The sequence below is a fragment of the Rhopalosiphum padi genome, chromosome 1 (assembly GCF_020882245.1).
Source record: "Rhopalosiphum padi isolate XX-2018 chromosome 1, ASM2088224v1, whole genome shotgun sequence".
NCBI lineage: Eukaryota > Metazoa > Arthropoda > Insecta > Hemiptera > Aphididae > Rhopalosiphum > Rhopalosiphum padi.
The window spans coordinates 23944588-23963593 of NC_083597.1; the positions used below are offsets into that span (position 1 = coordinate 23944588).

Below are 19006 nucleotides of genomic sequence, written 5' to 3' on the forward strand. Positions count from 1 at the left end.
AAAACGTTATTTTACACGTGTATTTTTTATTTAAAATTTAAATTAAAACTTTAAACACTTGTAGAATTTTTTAAATTGAATAATCCTCAAACTTTTTTATAATTATTCTAAGCTTAACTTATGGACAGCATAGTATTACATTTTCAATTCTTAGCTTTTGATAGTAAAATATTTATAAATTTTTAACTACCAAATAGTGAAAAATATTCATGATTTTGAAGAATTGTTGTCAATATTTGAGCTTCAAATGCTAATAAAAAAAAATTGTGCCTATGTATTTTTATAATTTTTTAATGAAAGTTAGAAAAATTTATGTGGACCCTCCTATTAAATTTTCAAGTAATTTGTTTGTCACATTCTCACTGTCTCGTGATTAAATTATTATTAATTTTTAAATAATCAAAAATTAGTTAATCAATAGTTGCGCCAATGTCCTAGGGCCTAGGCTGACAGATTGTCTCCATTCAGATTCGTTTTTCATCGTATACAATGATTTATTATTGAACTCAAATTTAACACATCTATCACAGTAACAAACTCAATAACGAGGCCTACTCGACATAATTATAGCTGAGCTACGTCCCTGGTATTATTTTTCTAAAACCGAAATTATAGGAAAACGTTAGGTAGTGTTTTTGACGGATTTTATATAAATTTGAATTTCAAACGTCTAATTTAAATATATTTATAAAATCTTAAGTTATAAAAAATTATTCCGTAAAATAAACGTTTTCAAATTATTAATAATTACAACAATATAACTTAACTAACCTGATAGCTTAACCCATTCTTTTGCCCTGGTTTGATCTTTTGGGAATCGGAATAGTTTAAGATTATCTTGTGTTCTTTTACTTTTACCACAACCAAAAAACATACATTTGTTTCCTTTTGTTGTCATGATTAAATTGTGAACAATACAATAAAATTCAAGTGGAATAAATCAATAAAATAGGATTTAAAAATGTATGAGTGGTGTCATAAGTTGCTGTTGTCACTGTCACATTATTTGTGAACGTGATCGGGAACTATAATTGTTTATAGATTCTAACTAATAACATAATAATAAATTGATTAAAAGTCGTAGTGTTTGGGATATTAATATAAAATTATACAATATAGATTTATTTTTAGACGCGCAGCCGGCAGACCGAGCCGATTGTGATCGAGCGGCATCGTGTTCTCTCGCTGGACAAAGTATATACGCATTATGATGAATGCCAAAATATAAACTTTGAAATTTTATATCCATGTCTATACTCGTATTGACAAAACAATTTGCGCTATCTGTAGACGTATTGTTCAATTAAATTATCGGTTTCCATATCGCCCATGCCTATGGGCTATCTATGTATATTTAATCTATGGTATTATATACTTTCGACAAACTATTTTGAATTTTTGCACTAACAAAATAAATAATCGTAACCTAGGCAATGGTATTTTATTGATTTTGCGAGTGTGTATGTACCTATATGTTTATGAGGATTTTGTTCATGACTCAACTGCGTATTAATGGCATGCGTATACTCCCCGTACTGCGAACTAATAAGTACTTACACCTGCTATTGCTCATGTTATATATAAGTATAGTGTATACAATATAATTCGGTATGACGTGGTGAATCAACATTCTTTTTCACTTGCACTTACTACCGACCACCGACCGGTGGCAACACACTGCATAATATATAGCCAATTGCAAATATATTTATTACATACCAATATACCATATTATATCATATAATATAAAATATTATAAAACTGCTGTAGTTTGCTACATAATTCAAATTAGAGTGGCCGAGGGACAATGTGCAGGCAAATGTATTATTGTTATTAATTTGTAATAGAGAGTATTATAGTATTTTCGTTTTTGTAGTGACATCTGTAAACATTTTGTATTTTGTATATTTTTAAATTATTTTTTTTAATAATACATAATATATAATATTATAATAGTAATCGCAGGACCAGTCCAATGTGTGTGATCTACCGATAAATGGTTGGTCCAATATTGTGAGCTACCGACTAAATGTTTATCCGGTTTATGTATGCTACTTAAAATAGTAATGTACTTACTCTTACTCGTACTATAATGTTGATTGTTATATTCATACAGCAAAAGTATTTTTCATATCTGATTAGAAATCAGAAAATATTTGAGTTTTTATCAGATGGCATAACTGCCACCATTCTTTTTTAAGTATTGGCGGTCTTATAGTGGATATAAAAACCAATTTACAAAATACTAATCGAAACGTTTGTTGGTTATTAAATAATGTGTAAAAACTAATTTAATTTTTAAGGCCGTTAAAGTATTTAATAACTCTTATTGTTGAGATATTACCAGATTATTCGTTATTGATAGAGCTTTTACCCTGCAAACGTCATAGCCATAAGCCCATAAAGGAAAATATATTTATAGCTTTTAAAATACATAATATTATAATATATAGTAATAGCAAGTGCACCGCAAACCATAATATTATTGTATAGCACGTTTATAGAGTCGTTTCACATGTACATATGTCGTATTGGCTGCACTGATCAAAAAGATGATGGATTTTATGGCAACTAGTTTAGGTGGGGATAAAGATAGAACCGATAGATGTGCGAAATTGTTTTTTTTTTCATGGTTTCATTCTTCAAATAATTTGGCGATAAAATCTGCAAATTATTTTTCATATTATCATGTTGGACGTCAACGCGTTTAATTAAACCGATCTGAACAGTCTTCGATGACTGGGAATTGCGATCAGAGTGAATTACGTTGATTGTGGCATTTAAATGGAAATATTCATGATGACACAAAAGCTTGTGATAATGGTAAGACGTTTCAAGCGAACTTGGGTCAATTACATCGTTTATATTTTATTATTATAATTACTAATTTGTAATATTGAGTGGGCTTCCCTCGACTAAACTGATGTTTTTTTTATCCATTTATAATTAACACTTAATTACATTCCATTATCCAATGAGTTCGATTTTTACTATGGATGATGGATGATGGATGAAGTATTATTTTATTGTTAAACAAAAATAAATGTTGATTTATAATTTTTTTTATGTATTTGTTTTATTTATTTTATTTATATTTTCCTGTGTAGGATGTCCTCTGCTAGAGTAAATAATTGTGTTTCTCAATAATGGACGAGAAGTTATTAAATGATTTGCTTGAGTGTTCAGTATGCTTAGAACGCTTGGATACATCAAGCAAAGTGCTGTCTTGTCAGCATACATTTTGCAAAAAATGCCTGGATGAAATTGTAGCTACTCATAAAGAGCTTCGATGTCCAGAATGTCGAACACTTGTAGAATGTCGGGTGGACGAACTGCCACCTAATGTATTACTCATGAGGATATTGGAAGGTATGAAGAGTAAAAATGCAATGGTATCACCGCCTAAAAAACCTTCAGCTGTTGCATGTTCCGACCAAAGACCGCCAAAAACATCTAAACAAGTTAATATTTATTTTTTATTTTTTCTTAACATTTAAGATAAGTCATACCTACAACAATAAATAATTGTATGATTTTCTTATTATTTATTTATAAATCAATGGGTAAACACCCTTTTGATAAATATAATGGATACATAAGTTATAATTAATAATTTTACATAGAAATAAAAATATAGAATGATACATAATTAAATAATCATAAAAATTATGTAATAATAATAAATTTATATTAAAAATAGGATACCATATAATACTAGCATCTTCTATTTATTATTGTAAATTTGTAAATTTATTTATTTAAATAATGTGGGGGAAGGTATTGATATCTTAGATACACTTAATAAATAAACATTTCCATTCTTAAACTTTCTTATAATAAAATTTTTATAACATACTCTTATCTTCTTTATCACTTAGAAATTTTCTAAAAGAAATCTAAAAAGCTTTCAAAACCATTGTTTATTTAATTTATTAAAAATAAAAAATTACCAAATAAGCTTTTAAGAGTTTAACAAATTCCAAAAAAATACTAATTACTAAGAAGGAAAAAAATTAATTTTTAGTTTTGTATTATAATTTTATAAACTTAATTTAAAGGGTTAAAAAGACTACATTTTTATTTGTGGACTTATGTTACAAACATAAGCAAAAATTTGGTGAAATTACTGGGAGGGGGGGGGGCTTAGTCTCCTCAAGCCCCCCGATTTCTGCCTATGGTTACAAATTAAACATACTAAATTTAAATTCATCAGAAATATTAAGTTTTGTTAGTTAAATATAAGAGCAAGTAGATCTGTTATTAACAAAAAGGATAAAAACAAAACAACACAATATAATAGTTTTACCTTTAAAATTTATGATAGATCAGTTTAAAATTTACAAAACTAAATGGATTTAGCTGTATGTCAATTTTTTGTATTATGATTTTTAAAACTGGAACAACAAATACAGATAGGACATATTTTTGTATAAAGTATTAAATTATACTTTTAGTAATCTTTTATTTTTAAATTGTTTTTAATAATCTATAAAATTATATTTGATTTTAAGGTGCCATATCAACGTAATATGTTTGCAAGAGCATTATATGATTATTCTTCCAAAGAACCTGGGTAAATATAAAAAATTTATTAATTGTAAAATTATGAAACTATAAAATATAATTATAATTTAATTGTATACTTTAAAAAAATAATTGTGAATGATTAAAATATTAATATTTATTTTAGGGATTTAAGTTTTAAAAAAGGAGATATGATTATATTACGCCAAAAAGTTGATTCTAATTGGTATCAAGGAGAAGCTAATGGAGTAATTGGTATATTTCCTTTATCATATGTACAGGTTAGTTTAATTTAAATAACATATAAGATATAACTATTTTAAAATATAAATAAATTTAAATTAAATTTGAATTTCATGAATTTTATTTCATTTTTTATTTCATTGTTTCTTGATGAAATTCTAAAATGCTTAAGAGGACGCTATACCCGCATGTGTTGTCTTTGTCTTATACACACGTAACATAGTTAAAAACTGTTTTGCGCCGACAACGTTACTCCCTCGATATTTATATCAAAATTACCAAAATTTTAAATCGCTATTGAGAAGAACTTTACCTGTGTTGTAGCGTTTTAATTTTTTTGATAGTGGTAACCAATAATTTTTAATAATTAAATGAAAAAACCCTAAAGTTTTCAAACCGATATCTTTAATTGCATTCATGTTATCAAAAAAATTAAAACGCTACGACACAGGTAAAGTTCTTCCCAATGGGATTTGTAATTTTGGTTGTTTTGATTAAAATATCGAGGAAGTAAAGTTGTTCCGCGCAAAACAGTTTTTAACTATGTTACGCGTGGATAAGACAGAGACAACACATGCAGGTATAGCGTCCTCTTAAGAAACTTATGTATTGTTATGCAATTATAATTTATTTAATAGTTTCAATGAAATTTATGAAATAATTTTGTTGTTATCTTTAAAAACGTCTCATAATTATTTTACATATAAAAAATATTGCATTAATTTTATGTTCAATAATCAATTAAATAACTATTGTACTACTTATTAATCTGTTTTAGTGTATATTGTGTAAAATTTTCATTACAATATTTATATTCAACAGTAAATAATTTTTATTTTTTACATATAAATATATACTTAAATGTCAAGTTATCTACAATCAGTTCATTTTTATGAGAGTGTACAAAAAGTAATGAGGTGATGCTTAATGTTCTTAAAATAAAAGGACTTTATGGAAAAAATTAAACATTAACAAATTAGGAAGTATACTAGATAAAAGCACAATTTTAATACTAGTAAAGTTCAATTTTATTAAAATTGTAAAAACAGTTTTCAAAGAATTAAACTTCTTTCACTTTTGTACTCGAAAAAAATCTGACGATCGCCCCCAGATAGATAGATATATAAACAGTGTAAACAGGCTTTGAGTAGCATGTACAAGAAACAAGACAGGAAAAGAATACAAATAGAAAAGATGGTAAAAAATAATAAAAACTTTAATAGTCTTTAAAAACTAAAGAAGAATTACTAACATTTTATTTGAATGGTTTTCTTTAGTCTTTAGCAATCCATGTTAGGCCAGAACTTTTATAATCGGATACTGGATTTATATAATTTTATTTACCAAATATTTTGTCATTTATTTCATATTAGTGTGTTTAATACGTTATTTTGAAAAGCTTAAACTAGTTACGGAATCAATAAAATTTTTATATAGACATCTACCATAATATATAATATGTAATATGCTTAATGTTGATAAATTTATTATAATTTAATAATATGCATTTGTTTGTTTGTTGATATTAGGTGTTTCCAACATCACTTCCTAGTCATATACCACAATGTAAAGCATTGTATGATTTTAAAATGAATAAAGAGGATGATGAAGGATGCTTATCATTTTCAAAAGTAATTTATAGTAATTAATTAATATAATGATTAGATTGTAAATACTCAATATGCATTTATAATTAGAATATATATCCTGGTACTTAAGATTTAAAATATTTAACAATAATAATAAAGGTTCTTTAATGTTTTAACTCTTAAATATATGCGCTGGTACACTTAAACTTTGTACATCAAACTTTCCATTTATCCTGTTTTATTTTGGTTCATAATTGTTTTCAATTATTTTCCTAATCTAGCCTTTTTTTATGATACATATAATAAATAATTGTTAAAAATCTATTTCTGTCATCTTTCAGTGTTTGTAGTTGCATAAACAAGCTCCATATTATATTAATTTTGTGTTGGTGATTGAATTCCGTTACGCATGTAATAATTTTGTATAACTTATAGCATTCAAATTAAAATATATTTTTCTTTTATTATAATTAAAGTTAAAATAAAATCAAGTAGCATTTTGTTCTTTTATAAGTAAATAAAGGTAATTATTAATACAACTCCATATTGATTTCTATGAAAACTAAATTTGTGTATAAAATGCACCTCACGTGTAATTATTGAAAAAATATAGCTAATTTATTTAAGGGTTAATTAATTATTATACTGTATTATTACATGAAAATATTAACAAAATATGTTTGTTTATTAGGGTGATATAATCACAGTTTTAAGACGCATTGATCAAAATTGGGCAGAAGGAAAAATTTCCAATCGCATTGGTATATTTCCTTTATCTTTTGTTGACTTGAATCAAATAGCTCGTGCATTAATGAAACTGTCAGTTAGGTAAGTATTTTCAAAACGTGTAATTAGGTAAAATATTATTATTATTATTATTTTTTTTTTAGTTCACAACCTACTCAAAGTAGAATGGCTCCTCCTACTCCCGAAGAAGCTGCTCCTTTATTGCCAATTGAACTATCAGCTGCTTGTCAATCAACAAATACCAAACATAATACAACTGATGAAGCAAAACATGTACTAGATAATACAAAAGTTACCAGTGAGAATACTTCATCATCATCTTCTTCTACAACTACTACATCTCCAAATACTACTTCTCCATCAGATACCACATCTAGCTCTCCTAGCCGGTCACCTTCACATGCTCCTTTTGTTGATAATTCAATAAATCGTTCTTTACCATCATCAAATCCAGACCCCCCTAAACGACATAGTTTTACAAATGGGGTTGGGCCTGTTTCATCAAGCCCTCATTCATCAGAAAATAAACGGTGAGTTTTAAAATTGCAAATTATTTTTTACAATACAGATTTGTTAGCTATATAACTATTTTATTATATAAAAACTATAATGTACTATTTTGTCTATTAACTATATTAGTACTTTCTTTATATTCTAAGTAATGATTAATATTTGAAAAATTAACAAATAATAACAATTAAAATATATCCTGAGATACTATAATAATATAAAATTATATTTAACTTGGAGAATGCTTAGTCATTTATTTACTCATGATTTAAATCAATTAGAGTTACTTCTAGTATTCATCATTAGAATTTCAAAACAAATTATTAATTGCATTGTTATATGATTGAGAAACAATAAAATTGTTTAAATGCAATTACTTATATGTATTATCTATAATATTTTTATTGTGTTCGATAAGTTTTTAATTTTTTTATTTATTACTACTTACTATAAGATAATCTTATATATTTAAATTATTTAATAAGTATAACAAAGTAAAGTATATTCCATAGAACGATTTATTTTTCTAAAGGTAATATTCAAAAATAAATTAATCATAATAATAATCCTTATACATTTTATGTGTATTTATAGAGTATTATAAACATTAAACTAATGTATGTATTTGTGTTTTAGATATTCGGCTGAGATTTTATCACAAGACGATATTGCTATATTTTCTAGTCCAAATACCAGTTTAGAAGTTCAATCCAGTCAGGTAACTAAGTAGCATTTAAAAATAATTTATTAGTAGATAATAGATTTTCTGCTTTACTTAAAACAAAATAATTACAAAATAAAAAATAATTGCTTTCAAAATTGAATAAAAAATATTTTTTTTGATGGCGTGATAAAATTAGTGAATGGTTTGTAAGGGTAGGCAATTTTTATTATTGTTGTACAATATTTTATTTAATCCTGTTAATATTCTTCATGTCTCTATTGTTGTTTATTTAAACATGATTTGAATTTGGATTAGGTATAGAGGCATACCCATGGGGTGGGGGTTCAGGTCTGGACCCTCCCATTGATTAACAGAATTTAAAATTATCAAGGTTCAAACCACTGATTGTACTGACTGTTTAAGTTACGATTATTCTATTATGATCAGTATTAAAATAACCTTTTAGGGCCAGTTGTACCGTCTCCGATTAAACTCTGATTACGCTTAATCACTGATAACAGATTTTTTAACCGGCCTAATGTGGCCGATTAAACTGTGATAAACTTTAATCGGAGATGGTACAACTGGCCCTTAGTATTGTTAAATTGTTATTATTATTAAAATTTGGTCATTTCCCATAAGGTGGATTGATAACATTATTACAAGACAGAACGTTGACTTTTGAAATAGGGTAATTAAAATGAAAAATAATGATCACTCCACTAACAATTTTATTTATTGTAAAATATTAATAGTAGCCAGTAGGGATCTGAAACTTGATGTGTATTATTATTTTCTATATTATAATAATATTAAAATATTTAATTATAATAAAATTTTGAAAATTACTTTACTATTTTAAACTATTTATTTAATGTAAATCTATTTATAGTAGAGAACCTTCCTCGTGTTTAATTTATAAATATAAGCTACACTTAACTTTTTTGTCATCTAAATTAAAATTTTTTTTTTGTTACTGTGATTATTAATATATTAGTTAAAGCTAAAGCCTCAGTTAAAAAAATATATTTTATAATCCATTAAAATCATTGTATATTTATCATTGCTAAAATTATTCATATAATAATATATTTAAGTAATATTTATATATGTGTTTGTAGCCAATGAATGGAGTGAGGGATTCTAAACTTCATCGTCATGGAAGTCTTAGAAGTCATTCTAAACCAATAGCTACCCAGAATGTAAGGTCTAAAATACCTATTCAACTGCCAGCTAAGTAAGTTTTTATATTAATATTATAGTTAATAACAAATTGTCAGTGGTACCAGTTGAATAACATATTTCAACATTTATTTATTCTAAATCTTAAGTTTAATTTGTTTAATTCATGTTAAATTTTTAGAATTTAAATTTTTTAATTTTACTTCTGAAATTTTATTATTAGCCATACAGTTGTTTATAAACTAGAGAAAAAAATGTATCCTGTTAAAAAAACTGATAAAATTTTTTATTGTTTTTTATACCTATATCAAATTTTAATTAACTGGCATACTGTAGTTGGCTTCCATGTTTAAAATTATGCTCTACTAGTTAGATACTAGAAAAAATAAACATTTTCCATTCCATTTTAATTTAAGACTATGTAAATTAACTAGTTAGAGGTATGTTTGAAAATGTTTTTTTTCTAATTCATATAATAAAATAAAATATAAAATATAATGTTATAAATAATTGGAGGGGATGAGCTCTCTTTTCTGAGGCAGTTAGATTGCTTTGAAAAAGATGTCATCCATAGTCAGGTTTAAATCAATAACAGTGTGCATCAGAACTGTTGCCTTACACTACTTGGCCATTCCATCCTAGATCTGTGTTGTATACAATTCACAAAAACTTATAATTATGATTCAAACATGTAATCTTAACATTTTTTTTTTTAGACACGTCTCATTATACCCTTATAAACCTCAAAAAGCTGATGAACTTGAATTAAAACGTGGTCAGTTATACATGGTTACCGAATGCTGTAAAGATGGCTGGTATAAAGGAACATCATTAAAAACTAATTGTTCTGGTGTTTTTCCTGGAAACTATGTAACACCTGCAAAGTAAAATACATAACAAATTATTTTTTTATAAAACAAAAATATTAATTATAATTATTGATCAATTATTTTAGAATATCTGTTCGTCTACTTGGAAAATCTAGCAATAATCCATCTTCAGTTCAAGAACAAAAAGATGATCATTCGTCATTTAATGGTCAATTAAATGGTAAGATTATTTTTGTTTATTACTTGTACCTTAATTTATTTTGTTTTAGATTCTAAGCGAGTAATGAATGTTTTTTATTTGTATGCTTATATGATAATTAATTAAAAAATGATTCAATTTTCAACTTAGAGGATGGTTTTAAAATTCCAAGTATTTTTCAAAATAACTATTTTATGCAAATAGTGGTTGTGACAAAACTGATTTTGTTTTTTTGGTGTAACACAAAAACTGATAATCATAGATACTTAAAATTTTTACCAAGTGTTGAAGTGTTTATATGATAATTTTCAAAATATTTCAATTGTTTTTAGGCTATTTATAGATAATTGAGGTTTTATATTTGTTCCTTTTCTTTCTATAAATATAAATAAAAATATATTGTTCACTTGGTCAAAAACTTGAAAATTTAATATAAGATTCCACATAAGTTGTACTTATAGATTATTAAAATTATTAACTATAGTACATAAATACAATTTCTTTTTATGAGCATTTGAAGTTCAAATTATGTCAAAATTAAGAAATTGTATAGAATATTTAATTTAAATTGACTTTTTAAGTTCAAATTTGGTCAAAATCACATATTTAAACTGAATAATGTTCATTATTTATTTATAGTTCAAAAACATTATTAATGGGAACATAAAACTTATGAATTATAATAAATAGTAATAATACATATATAATAATTGTTATGTATACAGAGTGTCCCAAGAGGATTTACCCATTGCGATATCTCTCAAAATTATGGAGATATCTTAATTTTGATTTTTTTAATAAATTTCACAGAGACAAGAACTACAAATATTTCATGTTTTAATTTATTTTAATGTTTTAGTTAAAAAGTTAAAAAATAAATATATTTTTTTTATTTAATTTTCAAAAAAATTAAAGATGGCCATTTTGTAGAGATCATTTTTCTGAAAATATTGATGTTTCAACATTTTTATTTCATTAATTTCCTGATTTTTAATATTTTTTCTAGTTTCGAAAAAAACTGCGAATAGTGGTATCAATGTATTAAACGTGTGGTCCGCATGCTCGTTTGTACAGTAAACGCTTTCAGTGTAATTCGCAGTTTTTCTCGAAACTAGAAAAAATAAAAAAATCAGGAGATTAATGAAATTAAAATGTTGAAACGTCAATATTTTCAAAAAAATAACTACAAGTTATTATCTTCAATTTTTTTAAAAATAATTAAATAAAAAAATATTTTTTTTTAACTTTTTTACTAAAACATTAAAATAAATTAAAACATGAAATATTTGTAGTTCTTGTCACTGTGAAACTTGTTAAAAAATCAAAATTATGATATCTCCATTATTTCAGGAGTATCACTATGGGTAAATCCTCACGGGACACCCTATATATAAGTTATAGTTTATATTTTCTACACAATAATATCTCGGCATACATGCACCACAATGTCGATTAAAATAGTCTTCTTCATGATCTTCTATGTTAAGCACACTTATACAACTTTCAAATATCTGTTATTACGCAAACTTTTTTTTTATAGCATTATATATTTCTTTAAGCATTCTGTTATATAATATATTATGTTTTATTGTTATTATCACTAAATATTAAATATCACTCTACTATTCTATATAGTGGATTTTATGTAAATTTATAATTCTAATCATCATGTTAAAAACATTAAATTATGTATTAAATACTAGAAATATATTATTAATAAAAAAAAAAATTTTTCAAATGTGTTGTTTTTGCAAAAATTAATCCAACCTATTGTATTACTAATAGTAAAATAAATTACTTTACCTGATAGCAATATTAAAAACATAACAGAAATTTACTTGGAATTATAGATTGATGAACCATCATTGATCATCTGTCTTTAATGTATAATAATATATTATTGAGTTTGAATTTAACACATCCATTGAAGTGATCTACTTTACAACTACTGTACAGCAGAGCAGTACTCACTTGTCCATCTTCTTATATAATTTATAATACATAGATGATACCTTTAATCTTTATTAACTTAGAAAAATGCAACAAAATTCATAAAAAAATTATCAAGTCCAATATAAATAAATCATTATTTACTAATTTAACCAAGATTATGATATAAGCTGTAATAATTTTGTTTTCTTAGAAATATGATTCAATAATTGTTAAAAAAAATAATAATAATTAGTGGTTTACTCATAATATATGCAATTATAATTACTAATTAATACTAATACTAGTACTGGATAAAAATGATCAATAGTATTCATAAATAAAACAAATTACATTTTAGAATAAATTTATATTTTTTACAAAGTTGTAGACTAAATGTTTATCATCAGTATATCCTTTTTATCTTACCACTAAGAAATATTAATTGTTTACAATTTGTATATAATATTTTTATTTATTGTTTATATAGATTGTAGTTTTCAAAGTGATATAGATGAAAATTTACCTTTATATCCACCACCTGAACTACCACCACGTAGCAGTAGTCCTTCTGTACATAGTCGTGTATCAAGTTGGTTGTCTGAAATGCCATCAACATCTTCACGTGTTCGATCAGCACCTACGCACAACGTAAAATCTATGTGTTGTAATACAGGTATTAATCAATTTAAATTTTGGTACTAATCTAAATGTTTATTTAAAAAAAATATGTTAAAATGTTTAATATATATTCTTCTATTATAGTTTTGCCCAATTCAATTAAGCCTATAGCAGCATCAACTGACAAAGATTCAATAAATACAGGTGTGGTTAATACTGTTGCTGGTGCTGCTGCTCCTCCTTCTACTGCATCACCATCACATTCCTTGAGCCCAGAAAATGTAATTATATTAATAAAAAGGTTATTTACTTACAATAGAGTTAAAAAAATATAAATACATTTATTATTTTAGTTAGCTCAAAAACGTGGAAGGAAAAAATGCTTTCTTACAAATTCAGTGATGCGTAGTTTTTCTAATATAAAAATTAGAAAATCACCTCCCCCTGTATATTCAATGGATAATCCAGTATTTGATGATAATACTTCAAACAACACAGTTATTGCACCATCTCAACCAGTTCATACTAGGTAAGTAGATAATGATATTTAAGAGTATTTTTGTGTTTGGTTGTCAATCACGCTTTATTTTTGTTTCATGTAGCAATAAATTATTTGTGTTTTTTTTTTTCATTTTTATTGCTTTTGCACGATTTATTAAAGATCCGATTCTTGTCCATCAAAATTACTAAATGTAGATGCCATACAAAGGGTTCCTGAGCAACTTCCAATAAAAGTCAGAGGAAATCATAATTTTAAAAGGTGAGAAAACAAAAAAAACAGTAGCTTATATTTATATAAATTAAAAGTACTATATAAATGTTATATAATATTTATTCAAATTAAAAGTAGGTACTATATAAATTTTAAATAGCCTTGGTATTAAGAAGATGTTAACCAGTATGTGTTGTCTCTGTCTTACTAACGTACATTATTCCAAATTTGTGTTCAGCAGAACCCATTTTATGTTGTTAGCTTTAATATTGGAGTTAATTTACCTATTATCAAACTTAAAAGTAAGAATATTATTTTAGGCATCTCATAATATGCTTTTATTAATATTATAATTTTAAAGTGAGTTATGAGCATTTTAAAGTTTTAATATTTTACATAGCTATGCTCGCTTTAAAATGATATCAATAAAATCAAATGAGATTCCCTAGATAATATTCTTACCTTTAAGAGGACGCAATACGTGCATGTGTTGTCTATAATATGGTTTATAGATACTAACAAGATAAATTATATTTGTTCAAATTCTCAATAGTTTTCTATACAATTCACATAAAATAAAATAAATTAGAAGTCCTTTGACATTTTTTTTTTTTAATGAATGTATGCGCTTTAAAATTTGCATGTACTTAGATATTATTTAATTAAAAATATTAAACTTAAAAAAAATGTATTTGTTTTGCTTTTCAAAAAATACTAAGTGTTGTGTAAATAAATAACTTACTGACCTAGCAAATATTGTATTGTCCATAAAGAATATTTTTATTTTTTATTTTGCGGCATCTACAAAAAATCTAATGAGAACACCAAACAAATCTGGTGTCTTATAAAAAAATTAATGTCTTATGTTTATAGCTTTTGTGGTTTTCCGAGATTACTGGATACTAACCAATAAACAATTATTTTTATCTATATAATATGAATTTATTATATTTGAAATTTTTTTTATAAAAAATATTGTAAAGTAGTATAAAAGGTTAGGTTGAAATTAGGTTTAAATACTTAAAAATACTGAGAGTAAGTTATAGTATTCAAATTGCCAATAATATATATTAAAAAAATCTCGAATGTTGGGAGGCAATAAATTAATGGAAGCTCTTAAATTTACAACATTAAAAATTGGGTATTATTCAATAATTTTTTAATTTTTATTCTATAGACAATTTATATTTAGTGATAAAAAAATATAGTAAAGGTATCCCAATTTTATGTGGATAGATTTTAGGGTAGTTTGTTATAGTGTAGTGCTCAAATTAATACGTACAATTTTTATAAATTTATCTTATTTTTTCTAATTTAAATAATTAATTTTAGTGAACAGCAGCCAAATGGATCATCGGTTTTAATACATCATCGTAAATCACATAGTTTAGATACAAATAATGGTATATCAGTAGACATTAAGCCACAAGATCGAAAACTTAAACAAAATTCACGTACTCAGCAAAATATGTAAGTTAAATATGAAGTAATATTGTATAACAAATATAATATTAAAAAAAGGGTTCAGGCTTAGTATTCACATGTACAAATTAGACATTTATTATCATGGACAAACTGGTTTATGGGTTACTAAAATTAGAAGTTTAAGTAGTTCTGTATTGGGACTTAAAAAATAATATCAAGAAGGTCAAATGGTTTGACTAATCTAACATCAAATCTATTAGTCAATGTTTTCTCTCTTCTCTTACTACTGAATAAATATCTAAACTTTAAGGTAAGACTAACAATTGTTTATCAGTTATCATTATAGTCTATGACCAACAATTTTTCAATCCACCACTGTTTATTATATAGACATATACATATTAATTTGTATTAATACATTTTTAATACAATAATTAAATATAACTAATTGTTTTAAATTAATTTATTAATTCTTGATACCTAAAATAAGTGTACATTTTTCTTCATTAAGAAATTTTTATCAAAATAATTTTTTGTGTTAATATTATGACATGTATTAAGGTATTACAAATTTTATTTTTAGGTGCAGATGTATTGTTGCATATCCACCAAATAGTGAGTATGAATTAGAACTCCGTGTAGGAGATATTTTATATGTACATAAGATTAGGCAAGATGGGTGGTATAGGGGAACATTATTGAGAACTGGAAAAAGTGGTTTGTTTCCATCAAGTTTTGTTGAGAAAATTTAATAATATTTTCTACCTAAAATATAGTAAATAATTTTATTTAGGAACGTTAGTCATTGTTAATTTAATTTAACTTAACTATTAGGGTATCTAGTTATTTATTGGTATAATAATAAATATATATCTCATTTAATGTATATACCAAAATTGTATCAATGATGTAGAAACATGTAGACTCTTAAATATTTAATTTAATTTGTGTAATAATTTGTGACTGCTTTGGTTAAGTGTATTTTTATTTATATTAAAAACTCAATAAATTTAACCATATTCATTAATTAAAAGTTTAAACATTTTGTATTTAATGTGATATTATGTATTTTAGAAATAGAAGTCAACTATATTAGTTATAGATTTAATTTTTAATTTTAATAGAAATCAATACAATTTTCAGATTTCTTATTTGTATAATTTAAAATTTATTTTATTATAATTCAAAGACGAATTATATTTTATTTATTTATTATTAGGAATATAAAAACACCTATAATTACAGAATATCCAAAATATTGTTAATTTGTTATAAAGCTATGTTTTTGTAGGTATACTGTAAATTGCAATTAAGATTTTTTTTAACAAAAGTCTATTAAATATTTGTTTAATGAAGATTAACAGATAATTTTTTATTTAGTTTTATTTAAGATCCAAGACTTAACAGATATATTGAAGAATAAAATAACATAATTATATTGTATTAACAATATAATATAATATATATATAATAATAAATCTGATGCCAAAAATTAAACACATTTAAATACAATGGGCCATATTATGTTATAACTTTGTTTGCATTTTTCATAAGAATTTAAACATGATTTTATAATATTATATAATTTAATGATGCTAGGTTAGAACCACGCATTAGTGTTGAATAATACTTAACCAAAGTATTAGGTAGGTATCTGTTGAGTTTGTAAAATTTTGAGAAAACAAATGAAGTGACCAAGCCTATCTAATCAAAAAAATTAATAACTTAAGTTTGATTAAATTTTAATTTTTACTGTGATAACTAAATTCTATTAAAAATAAAATAGGATTTAGTTGTTTCGAATGGTTGTATTTATATTATTCAATTACCTACATAAAGTGATAAATGATCAATGTTTTTTAATTTAATTGCATGTTTTCTTTTTATCTTATATTCAATGGTTTTATTGAATATGTAAAATCAACTTATTTGTAGCTACTTTTCTTGTGATATTTACACTGACTTTTACTATTTTTTTATAAATATAATTATAAATATTAACACATATATTTGTTATAAATTGTATTTATCATATAATTTTATTAACTGCAATTTTAATCATTAATATTTAATATATACCTATAACCATTTGGAGTAATTTCAAAATCAAATATAATATTACAATACTAAAACTAATATTATCAATATTTTAAACTCAAAGAAACCTATTTGATTGTGAAATAAAATACAATACTATTGTATTTAAATCTTTTTAAAATAATATGAATATCTTAATTATTTTGATTATAATAAAATAATTGCTGTGTCCAGGGTTGTTGCTGAACTATTTACCATTAGAATTACTTATTTTTTTTCTATGAACAATTTCATAATGTATAGATATTTTGGCAAAGCAATAAAAAATAATATTAAATAATTAATTAAGTGGTATTGAAACAAATCTATTATTTGCTATTTAATTTGTATTCAATTGTTATCCTTTATAAATGTCTTACTATTTTATTGATTAGCAACAGCCCTGGTTTTATTTAATTTATTAAAAAACAATGTTTTGGAATGCTTTTAATGATATACTTCAATTATTAATATTGTTTGTGAAACAATAATAACCAACAAATTGCTACATTGATCAATTTTGTAGTTGCAGAATATTTAGTTATATAAGATTTAAAATACTAGTGTGATAGACAATTAATATAATTTAAGACTTAAATCTTATTTCTTTAAACAACATGGCTTATAATTTATATTCAATTAATTAAATATAATATAAAGGTTTGTGATTTATGATGTTTAATAGTTTATTATAACTACAATTATATATTAATAAAATATTCTGATCAAAATTATTATGTATTTCAATATGTACAAATTAATTTAAGAACTGTTTATTTTTCCTTCCTCAACACAATTTCCAACTTTTTTTTTCTAATTTGTTATTTATTTATTTTTATGTTTTGATGTAATACAGAAAGTCTCTTTGTATTGTTTTTGTAATTTATTCTGTACCTATCTTTATTTATTCATTATTATTATAAATATTTAAATTATAATTTTAGTATTATATTGAGGTTTACCTAGAAACCATTTTCACAAAGTATATAGGAAAAATTCACTAGTTTTTGTTTTTTTTAGTTTAACACTGCCATATTAAAAATCAAAGACTAAAAATAAAATCTTTCAGCTGGTTATAATTATTTATTAAAATAAGTTATTACATTTTTCCTTATTGATTTAATATTTTTTGTTGATAACTCTAGTACCTACATAAAAAAATTTAACAATTGAGTTAACTTTTATTAAACTAGTTGAGCTTTTTAAATAAAAAAATAGAAAAACAACTTCAATATTATGTTTGTCATTCATTTTTAATAGTACTTAACTATGTACCTTTAATTTTAATTGTTATTTTCCATTGTCAAACTAAACATAATTTAATTTAGTAGTGAATAAATGTGTGGATGCTAAGTATATCACCCTTTATATAGGTACGCCAAAATATATTCATCAGTTAATTCAAATTGTTTAATAAAAGTCATATTATTATACTTATTCAAATAATAAGACGTATGAAAAAATAGCTTGAATCCCTCCAAATTAGTAATCAAGCTCTACTTATGAACATAGTTTAATATGTAAAAAAAAAAATATAAATCAGGTGATCGATCTAGACTTAGCACTTGTTACATAGGTTAAATGAAATAAATGAAATTTATTCTATTTGCTAGTGTGTCGACCATCAAAAACACTTCACTTGTTTACTTGTTTGTAAATTAGCAACTAGCCATTGTAAATTTTACACCACCCGGCTATGCGAATGGCCAAAAAAAACAAAAACGACAGACCGAGGGTGATGTGAATTGAGGTAGC

General features: G+C 24.2%; 1 protein-coding gene across 2 annotated transcripts; it reads left to right on the forward strand.

Moving 5' to 3' along the window:
- Positions 1 to 2589: 2589 nt before the first annotated feature.
- LOC132932069 (E3 ubiquitin-protein ligase SH3RF3) lies at positions 2590 to 18121 on the forward strand. Of its 2 annotated transcripts, XM_060998266.1 has the most exons (17): positions 2590 to 2823; positions 3108 to 3461; positions 4512 to 4573; positions 4691 to 4805; positions 6297 to 6398; positions 7048 to 7184; positions 7247 to 7633; positions 8250 to 8331; positions 9399 to 9514; positions 10176 to 10343; positions 10415 to 10509; positions 12908 to 13093; positions 13183 to 13319; positions 13392 to 13567; positions 13700 to 13798; positions 15083 to 15220; positions 15759 to 18121. In XM_060998266.1, exons 2-17 carry the CDS (start codon positions 3147 to 3149, stop codon positions 15925 to 15927), a joined length of 2484 nt encoding a protein of 827 aa, XP_060854249.1. In that variant the 5' UTR covers positions 2590 to 2823; positions 3108 to 3146; the 3' UTR covers positions 15928 to 18121. The 2 variants fall into 2 exon arrangements, with proteins under 2 accessions (XP_060854249.1, XP_060854250.1); XM_060998267.1 differs by lacking the exon at positions 13700 to 13798.
- Positions 18122 to 19006: the final 885 nt, after the last annotated feature.